The 10,776-nt window shown below is 46.2% G+C and overlaps 1 protein-coding gene and 1 non-coding gene across 2 annotated transcripts; both read right to left on the bottom strand.

The window, feature by feature from the left end:
* Positions 1-6,247: 6,247 nt before the first annotated feature.
* LOC127335976 (subtilisin-like protease 1) lies at positions 6,248-8,982 on the bottom strand. Its single transcript, XM_051362714.2, has one exon. It carries the CDS (start codon positions 8,866-8,868, stop codon positions 6,487-6,489), a length of 2,382 nt encoding a protein of 793 aa, XP_051218674.1. The 5' UTR covers positions 8,869-8,982; the 3' UTR covers positions 6,248-6,486.
* A 1,424-nt stretch (positions 8,983-10,406) lies between these two features.
* On the bottom strand, positions 10,407-10,526 carry LOC127337815 (U5 spliceosomal RNA). Its single transcript, XR_007874123.1, has one exon. It is a non-coding gene; the product is annotated as a U5 spliceosomal RNA (small nuclear RNA).
* Positions 10,527-10,776: the final 250 nt, after the last annotated feature.

The raw sequence follows: 10,776 nt of genomic DNA on the forward strand, positions 1-10,776 counted from the left end.
GTAAGTTTTGCTGCACCGCTTCATCCTTGTGTTTGCTTCAAATAACCTTGCTAGCCTAAACCTTGTATCGAGAGGGAATACTTCTCATGCATCCAAAATCGTTGAGCCAACCACTATGCCATTTGTGTCCACCATACCTACCTACCACATGGTATTTCTCCGCCATTCCAAAGTAAATTGCTTGAGTGCTACCTTTAAAATTTCCATTCTTCACCTTTACAATATATAGCTCATGGGACAAATAGCTTAAAAACTATTGTGGTATTGAATATGTACTTATGCACTTTATCTCTTATTAAGTTGCTTGTTGTGCGATAACCTTGTTTCTGGGGACGCCATCAACTACTCTTTTGTTGAATATCATGTGAGTTGCTATGCATGTCCGTCTTGTCTGAAGTAAGGGCAATTTACCACTTATTTAATGGTTAGAGCATGCATACTGTTAGAGAAGAACATTGGGCCGCTAACTAAAGCCATGAATCATGGTGGAAGTTTCAGTTTTGGACATATATCCTCAATCTCATATGAGAACATTAATTGTTGCTACATGCTTATGCATAAAAGAGGAGTCCATTATCTGTTGTCTATGTTGTCCCGGTATGGATGTCTAAGTTGAGAATAACCAAAAGCGAGAAATCCAATGCGAGCTTTCTCCTTAGACCTTTGTACAGGCGGCATAGAGGTACCCCTTTGTGACACTTGGTTAAAACATGTGTATTGCAATGATAATCCCGGTAATCCAAGCTAATTAGGACAAGGTGCGGGCACTATTAGTATACTATGCATGAGGCTTGCAACTTGTAAGATATAATTTACATAACTCATATGCTTTATTACTACCGTTGACAAAATTGTTTCTTGTTTTCAAAACCAAAGCTCTAGCACAAATATAGCAATCAATGCTTCCCTCTGCGAAGGGCCATTCTTTTACTTTTATGTTGAGTCAGTTCACCTATTTCTCTCCACCTCAAGAAGCAAACACTTGTGTGAACTGTGCATTGATTCCTACATACTTGCATATTGCACTTGTTATATTACTTTACATTGACAATATCCATGAGATATACATGTTACAAGTTGAAAGCAACCGCTGAAACTTTATCTTCCTTTGTGTTGCTTCAATACCTTTACTTTGAATTATTGCTTTATGAGTTAACTCTTATGCAAGACTTATTGATGCTTGTCTTTAAGTACTATTCATGAAAAGTCTTTGCTTTATGATTCAATTGTTTACTCATGTCATTTACCATTGTTTCAAATCGCTGCATTCATTACATGTGCTTACAATAGTATTGATCAAGATTATGTTGGTAGCATTGTCACTAAGAAATTATCTTTGTTATCGTTTACCTACTCGGGACGAGTAGGAACTAAGCTTGGGGATGCTTGATACGTCTCAAACGTATCTATAATTTCTTATGTTCCATGCTACTTTTATGATGATACTCACATGTTTTATACACATTATATGTCATTATTATGCATTTTCTGGCACTAACCTATTAACGAGATGCCGAAGAGCCAGTTGCTGTTTTCTGCTGTTTTTGGTTTCAGAAATCCTAGTAAGGAAATATTCTCGGAATTGGACGAAATCAACGCCCAGGGTCCTATTTTTGCACGAAGCTTCCAGAAGACCGAGGGAGTGACGAAGTGGGGCCACGAGGTGGCGACACACCAGGGCGGCGCGGCCCAAGCCCTGGCCGCGCCGGCCTGTGGTGTGGGCCCCTCGTGACGCCCTTTTACCTGCCCTTCCGCCTACTTAAAGCCTCCGTCGCGAAACCCCCAGTACCGAGAGCCACGATACGGAAAACCTTCCAGAGACGCCGCCGCCGCCAATCCCATCTCGGGGGATTCAGGAGATCGCCTCCGGCACCCTGCCGGAGAGGGGAATCATCTCCCTGAGGACTCTACACCGCCATGGTCACCTCCGGAGTGATGAGTGAGTAGTTCACCCCTGGACTATGGGTCCATAGCAGTAGCTAGATGGTCGTCTTCTCCTCATGTGCTTCATTGTCGGATCTTGTGAGCTGCCTAACATGATCAAGATAATCTATCTGTAATGCTATATGTTGTGTTTGTTGGGATCCGATGGATAGAGAATACTATGTTATGTTGATTATCAATCTATTACCTATGTGTTGTTTATGATCTTGCATGCTCTCCGTTGTTAGTAGAGGCTCTGGCCAAGTTTTTGCTAGTAACTCCAAGAGGGAGTAATTATGCTCGATAGTGGGTTCATGCCTCCATTAAATCTGGGACAGTGACAGAAAGTTCTAAGGTTGTGGATGTGCTGTTGCCACTAGGGATAAAACATTGATGCTATGTTCGAGGATATAGTTATTGATTACATTACGCACCATACTTAATGCAATTGTCTGTTGCTTGCAACTTAATACCGGAAGGGGTTCGGATGATAACCTGAAAGTGGACTTTTTAGGCATAGATGCATACTGGATAGCGGTCTATGTACTTTGTCGTAATGCCCAATTAAATCTCACCATACTCATCATATCATGTATGTGCATTGTTATGCCCTCTTTATTTGTCAATTGCCCAACTGTAATTTGTTCACCCAACATGCTATTTATCTTATGGGAGAGACACCTCTAGTGAACTGTGGACCCCTGTCCATTCTTTTAATCGAATACAATCTACTGCAATACTTGTTCTACTATTTTCTGCAAACAATCATCATCCACACTATACATCTAATCCTTTGTTACAGCAAGCCGGTGAGATTGACAACCTCACTGTTTCGTTGGGGCAAAGTACTTTGGTTGTGTTGTGCAGGTTCCACGTTGGCGCTGGAATCCCTGGTGTTGCGCCGCACTACACTCCGTCACCATCAACCTTCAACGTGCTTCTTGGCTCCTACTGGTTCGATAAACCTTGGTTTCTTACTGAGGTAAAACTTGCTGCTGTACACATCATAGCTTCCTCTTGGGGTTCCCAACAGACGAGTGCTTTACCGTCACAAGGAAGCTACTACGCCCACGTCAACTGTGCGCAAGCAACTGGACACCATTGCACTTGAACATTAGCCAAGGTTTAGGTGAAGTAGAGAACTTATGGTTCAAATGGATATCAAAATCCTTCTTCACATCAACCCACACCTTCCTCGCAAAAGAACATAAACATGAGCCAAGGTTTGTGGCATATTTGTATAATCGGGCTATCCGTAACCATTCTTACCCTCCAAACCAAACATGTGGCGACCACCAAAAACAATGGATGTCCCTTGCCATCAAGTGGATAGCAAGTTAGCAACTAAACCTAAGACACTTAGTGAAATGTGGTGATCTGTTTCAAAATAATGCTCAAGCGGGTGCATCACCACACGACACATCAAGTGTAGCATTAATACATTTTTGTATGTAGCATTTTTAGAAATGTAACATTGTTTGTAAAAAAATTGTGCTTGCACGTAGCAAAATATCGTAACATTTTGGTAAGTGTAGCTATGGAAAATTGGTATTGTAGGGATGAAGAAGGAGTAGTGGATCTCGTAACTTTCCCAAGAATAAGGTCGTCTAGGCTAAATATATATTTTTCGACCGGTGACAACGAGTGTGACTCATAGAGTTATCCTTTGCTTGGCAGCACCGCACGTCAACCGAGACACGTGCATGCACGGGAGGAAACACGCTAGGCCGATCGATAAAAAAATAGTTTGAAATTCCATAAATTTAGTTGGAATTTAAGATTTTTCCTTTTTTAAAAAAATAGAAGGAAGTTCCAACAAACCAATGAAGGTTTAAGAAACTAATTTCACAATTTTAGTTCGAAGTTTTAAGTTTTTTGTTATTATTTCAAAGAGAAATAATTGAGAATTCCAGAAATTTTATTAAAGTCTTTATTATACCTTGTTCTAAGAAGTATTTGGTACGGAGAAATTATCAACCTTTTGAAACTTCATAATGTTCTACCATTCAAACAACGTCCCTGATGACATGTGTATACTATATTGGTCTCGACATTATCATCCCTGGTGCGGATCCATGAAGGAATAGGCGAAGCCCATGAAGAATACAACACATAGACGAACCCCAATAGCTTCGTAAATAGGCTAGGCCCATATCGAGTAAATCGACATGTATAATGTAACCAACCCAAAGGTAGACTTTGAGACCTATCCCAATATATAAGGGGTAGGAGGAGCCACCGACGGGGGATCTAGATTCAGAACGTGCAACACCCCTATAACCCTAGTTTCATAATACAATCTCAATGAATTTTTTTCCTTTATGGAATTCCATAACCCTAGTTGCATAATACAATCTAGATCCCATGTTGATTTGTTTTGACAACATTTTTTCTAACGCTAGTTACCAGATTAAAATTATGGAGTTACCAACTTTTTCGAGCTTTGATGCACCAGTATAAGCCTTTCACAATGGCAATGATATTTTTTATGTGTTTAGAGTGGATAAAATACTCAAATTTTGGACATGCAAACTATTGCTATGACAAAAAACATGTAAAATTTATCTAATAACTGCTAGCTAGTAACTTGATAGCTATAGTACAATAACTTAGCAACTTGAGACAAAATTCTCCACGTCTTGTTTTAAATTTCTCGTCGAGATGAATCTAATGGTGAAAACGGATCGTCAATTAAATTAATACTTAAGAGATAATTTATTTTGAATTTCTAGATAGTGAAAGATTCCTTACATGCATGTGGTCGGTGGTTCCTCCGTCTTTATAGGACCGGAAGCTAACTCGCTGCTGGACAGAAATAGTTTTGTGGGGCACGTGCGCTTAGTAGATTTATCGTTCTTTAGTTATGTTTGAAATTGTTTCCACATTTTAAAGTGGGCCACTTTTCTGGTTTCTCGTCAAATTTGGAGATTAATTAATATTTTATTTAATATAAAACATTTCTTGTGTTCGTTTTAGTGTTCTCAATTTAGTCAATGGTCCATTCATTGCACTAGAAAAATAGGGAATTATATGGCATCCCTCGTGGCCCGCATGATCGAAGAATATAAAACAAACACTAAAATGTCTTTATACTATTGAAAATACATAGAAATTTGCGAGGTGTGCTCAGGGTTTGCTCGTACTTAATCTTGGGGTGAAAGCTTGTTTTTTTATAAAGGACAATTTGTTGATACCAAATATATCGAGTGCCCCATACCTTTGCAGCACAAGCTCAATATCAAGACCAAGTCAAGACATCCAAGATGCACACAACTAAATTATAAAAAAATAGTATCCAAGTGTCGAGCTAAAGCGATATCCCGAACACCACTCGAGTCAACACACGAGATGCGAGAAATTTCATTCACCAGCAACATCTTCCAGAAGGGAACTAAAACCTATGGCATTGTTGGGCCCCATCAACATTTCACCTTGGAGATCAAATCTGATCAATTTTCATGCAGATGTCTTCAACAATGTAATATGATGAATAAGCACTGCAATTTCCTAGTAGTACAACCAAAACTTAAGACGGAGGGGTTATGACCTGGAACTTATGTTCTAGCCTTTAATGGTTGGGTGCAGTGGCGGAGCCAAGATTCGATCGAGCCCCGGGCCAAAAAATAATTTGCTCTAATATACAAGAAAACATCATAACTATGCATGCCAAAGCATTAAGCAGTGACTCAATGTACATTTTATGACTTGAACGCACAAAATGGCTGGAACTTTTGCTCCATTGCGCAAAAATATGCAAAATGAGCAAAATCCAACAACCATACCGAAGAACGTTGGGCCGCTAGAGCCAGCGCAGCGCAGTAGCACAACAGTAGGCTGGTTGGATCGATCGTTTGTTCCCTTTGAGTACCATAGGTGGATTAATCCATTATCCTTGGTCCATGCGGTATGTGGGTTCGCTCTCTTCTCTATGGTTTAGGGTATTGGTTCGATTGTTTAAAGCCCTACAGCTGTTGAGAAATGTTCAAAGAGATAGCTGGACAATGTACGGTCTGAGCAAAATCAGCTAAATCGAATAACGAATAAGATAGTGCTAGAATCTTTTCCGGGCCCCGAGCCATGGCCCTAGTTGCCCTGGGCGTGGCTTCGTCCCTGGTTGGACGGGCAACCATGGTGCCCACGTATTGTTTTTTTTTTTTGAGGCATTGCTACCGATTAACCTTTCTCGAGGCTCACGTGATTCTAAGAACGGTGGTTGGTGTTACTGCATTTCGTTGCGTGTTGTCAACCATTTCATTACGACTTTTTTTTGGATCATGTTTCTATTTAATTTCTTTATTGATTTTTTTTCAACGAATACTTTAACTTAGCAGAAAATTTCATTGGAATTGAGTGCTAAGTGATCCATAAATACATCTTCTACCAAAAGAAAGAAGATCGCATTGGGGGACTCAGACCCACATCGATCTTGTCCCTCAAGTAAAAAGAAAAAGTTTGTCGTATCACACACCCTTATCAACACAAACAAGGAAAAAGAAATGCTCTCTCACATTAAACGCTAAGGCATAATGTCCATCTAATATAATCAAGAGCTAGTAATTAAGGTTAGGCTGAAGGCGCTGGAGCCTCCGCCGTGTCCTCCTCCCCGGTGCCTGGCAAGATTAGGATCGGGCTGCGCACGATGTGCTTGCTGGACACCCACTTCAGCTGCCCTTCAATCGCGCCGTCCGGCACAGACGACGCCTTGACGGTGACGGTGTAGTTCAATACCTCATCCAGCTCCTTGAACGTCAGCTCTGGCGGCAGCACCTCCACCGTCACCGATTTCGGCACTTCAACCTCCACGGTGTACGTTGAGCTCGCCACGCCGACGTTGGTCACCGCTCGGCTCGCGTTCACGATGGTGTCCGCGTTGTCGACGATGACCGTGATTGACGGGTAGTTGAGGTCCTTTTCTTGGAGTTTTGTTAGCTTTTCGCAGTTCACCGGCGGCTCCGGGTGGATGATCGAGTTCACCTGCTGGTCCGTGTAGTTGAGCCCGCACAGGTACGGGATGTAGTCCGACGCCGACAGGTTGTACACGAGCCCCGGGTCCATGGCTTTCTTCGGGTTCACGTGCCCGGCGCCCGTGGCAAAGTATGTCGCCTGTGTGCCGTCCACGTCGGCGATCGGTTTCTTGGTGTTGTCGTTGGTTTCAGTGGTCGTCATCAGCGCAGACTTGATGGCCGCCGACGACCATGTTGGGTGCGCGTTCTTCAACAGCGCGGCGACCCCGGCGAGGTGCGGGCACGACATGGAGGTGCCAGATTTGATATCGAACTTGGGCATCTCTGCCTTGGGCTCTAACACCATGTCCGCGACCCCTGGGACACCCGCGAGCACGTTCACTCCAGGACCGATGATGTCGGGTTTGAGAATTCCCCGGCTCTTCACGTTCGGCCCCCGCGACGAGAACGGCGCCATCATCGGCGACCGTGGGGTGTCGAATAACGTTCCTTTGAAGATTAAGTTGGCCGTGGGGCTACGCTCGCTCTGGAGGTAGGACTTTATCTTCTGCCCGACAGCGTAGGGGACTTGCACCGTCGGGAGGACGTGCGGCCTCGGGACGATCACCGGACCGAACACCTCAGGGGCGACGACGATCATGCCAAAAGCGCCGGCTCGGAGCACCGTCTTGGCCTTGGCGGTGCTCAAGCCACCGCCTGCCTCGCAAATGATGATCTTCCCGGTGATGTTCTGTGCCGTCAACACGCTCTCGCTTGTGCACTGGCCGTCGCCCACGTCGCGCGCCAGCGGCCGCATCTCTTTCCCGTAGTCCTTGGGCTCGCTGAGCGACTCGCCGTCGAGTTCAAGATCGCTGCCGAGCTTCACGGTGGCCGCGAACCGCCTGTCGGTGGTGCTTGCTCCCACGGTGAGAAGCCACGGTGCCCCGTTGGAGAGGGTTGCCGGGTTAGGGCCAATGTTGCCAGCGGCCGTGCTGACGAACACGCCGTTCAGGGCAGCGGTGTACCCTCCGAGCGACACGGGGTCCTCCGAGAAGTCAGCACCCGGGTTCCCACCAAGCGAAAGCGAGAGCACGTCGACGCCATCCTCGATGGCCTCGTCGACCGCCGCCAGTATGTCATCCCGGTCGCACCCCTTCTGCTCGAAGCACACCTGGTAGAAGGCGATATGCGCACGCGGCGCCATGCCGGCCGCCGTGCCCACCGCGTTGCCCGAGATATTCGCGCCGGGCACAAACGCGCCGGCCGCCGTGCTGGACGTGTGCGTCCCGTGCTGGCCCTCGTTGATCGGAAGCACCGGGTCGTCGAGGCCCTTCCACTTCCATTTGGCAGACTCGAAGAAGGACCGCGCGCCGATGAGCTTGTTGTTACACACCGTATTGTTGAAATCGCACCGGCCATTCCACTTCTCCGGCGGCGGCTTCATCCCAGCCGCATCGAACGAGGGGTGCCCAGCGTAGATGCCGTCGTCGAGGACGCCGATGATGATGCCCTCGCCCATGTTGCTGGTGTTCCACACGCCCTCCCCGTCACGGCCCTCGCCCATGAGCCCCAGCATCTTGGGCGTGTGCGTGGTCATGAGCTGGTACGTCTTCTCAGGGTACGCCTTGGCGAACCAGTCCTTCTTGGACATCTCCTCCAGCTCCTCCGTCGTCAACCGGGCGGAGAAGCCATTGACGACGTTGCGGTAGGAGTAGATGAGCCGGGTCACGGAGGACGGGTCGTTCTCCAGCGCCTCCTTGGCCATGTCGCACACCTCGGCCAGGAGCGATGCGTGCCAGCTCGACACGTTCTTGTACACGTTCGTGTCGTACTCGTACGGCCTGCGCACGATGATGAGGAAGTTCTTGTGCACGCCGGTGTCAGGCCCGCCATGGAGATGACTCGCCGCCGGGGTGGTGGCTACGCACAGGAAGAGGAGGGCGGAGGCAATGAGATGGACAAGACGCGGCGGCGAGCATCGCCCATGGCTTCGATTATCCATTTGGTATGTAAGAAGAAAGAATGATCAGAGGAGGGAGCCACGCGAGGTAACGTTACATATGGGGAGCTTGCTCCTGTCATCTAAAGATGGAACGTAGCGTTCTGTGGTCAGACGGTGAGATGGCTTAATAAGGGTAGGGAAGCTATGCAAGATATAGGGAGGCTTAGCGCTGACCAGAAGTTCAATTAGACTTCTGCATTCGTTTGGAGGCTTCCTTGCAGAGGAAATAAAGGAGACGAGATATCATTTTTCTCTCAAACTATAGGGCACGTTTGGTATTCCCAACCTATTTTGGGTCTCTCTGGCCGGGCAGGCTCTGGGAATCATAGCCCGTCCGTCACAAAAGCCTCGGGCCATGTTTTGGTGGCTTGGATTGCATCGTTGAGTACCTAAGTGTCACTTTGTTTAACTGCTCGTATGATTTGTTTTACCTTACTACTTATTCATATGACAAACTTACCTCTCACCTCTTATTTACCACAACCATCACCACGTTCGCCATCTACGAAGTTGACACAAGGCATACCACGACGACGAGCGAAAATGCGATCATGCCGCCGGCGATGAAGGTGGCTACCACCATGGATTACAACCTCTCACCTCTCACCTACCATCACCACGTCGCAGTCCACAAAGCCGGGCACACGCTATATCACAACAGAGCGCGGAAATACCACCATGCCGCCGCCGATAAGGGTGGCTACCACCATGGATTACCACCTCTCACCAACCATCACCACGTCGATGTCCACGAAGTCGGGCACAAGGCATGCCAGGACGGCGCACGAAAATACCACCATGTCGCCGCCACCGACAAGGGTGGCTACCAACATGGACTACCACCTCTCACCTACCATCACCACGCCGCCATCCACGAAGCCGGCCACAAGCTCTACCACGACAAGATGGTCAAGAGGCAAGTGAGACATTGGGAAACACGTTATAGTACACCCAAATAAGCCTCCACATGTGCACAAGTTACGTTATACCAACTAGTTGTTCATCTATCGGTTTATATCCACCGGAACGAAAAACTTGCAACATGAGAGTTGTGCGGAATGGTGAGGTGAAGTTACTCCTCAAAGGAATTTTCCAACGGTTGGCCACGTGAAAGAATCTGATGAAATTCGCTCAAAAAAATCTAAACATGAACATGAAATTTACGATTTACGGCTAACGAAACTCGAAATCGATTGTCGAAATGGACACATCATCAACACACATCTTTTCCATATACAAATTATGTTGAATCAAAACATGGTCGTGTTGATTAGAAAAGTAGGTAAAGGAGGTAAGGAAGAGTGAGTGGAAGCAAATCACGTGCAAAAGTTGCATGGATGGAGCAGTTCAGCAGAGTAGGCATTACTTATTCTCAAATTTGACAACTTTTTGCAACTGTTCACATCTTACAAAGAGGTGAAATGGCAGGAGCATATGCACGACCGCTTCAGAGTAGTAGATCAAAACTCTGCACTTTTGGTTGATTATTAAGAAGGTCGTAATTGCAAAATTCAAATTTTAACTTCAGAATTGTGGGGTCCCTCCTGCAATAGGAGAATCCCCTTCAAAAATTAGCGTATGCTGCTATTTGCGGCGCGCACACGTTATTCTTTAGTAAAAGGCGAAAGAATAGTTCGCTTTGTGCTCACCACACAGCTGTGTGCTTTCTCAACGTCGCTCACGAGAGCCGAGAACAGGACATGCTCCATGGAAACTACCGATTCGATCGTTCTTACGGGGCCTAACCGTTTTCGTTTGGTTCTCTTAGGTTTGACTTAAAACCGACTATAAAAAGGTCCCCAGGGCATTCCCGAAGAGGGGCGGCGCGGAGATCGAAAACAAAGAAACAAATAGATAGAAGGCTATCGCCAGAGGAGTTTGGAGGGGGGAACGTTGCCGGAATTTCCT

The sequence above is a fragment of the Lolium perenne genome, chromosome 2 (assembly GCF_019359855.2).
Source record: "Lolium perenne isolate Kyuss_39 chromosome 2, Kyuss_2.0, whole genome shotgun sequence".
Taxonomy (NCBI): domain Eukaryota; kingdom Viridiplantae; phylum Streptophyta; class Magnoliopsida; order Poales; family Poaceae; genus Lolium; species Lolium perenne.

What these genes read in the sequence shown, in the direction of transcription:
- LOC127335976 (XM_051362714.2), bottom strand. Translation starts at nt 8,868, where the DNA reads ATGGATAATCGAAGCCATGGGCGATGCTCGCCGCCGCGTCTTGTCCAT.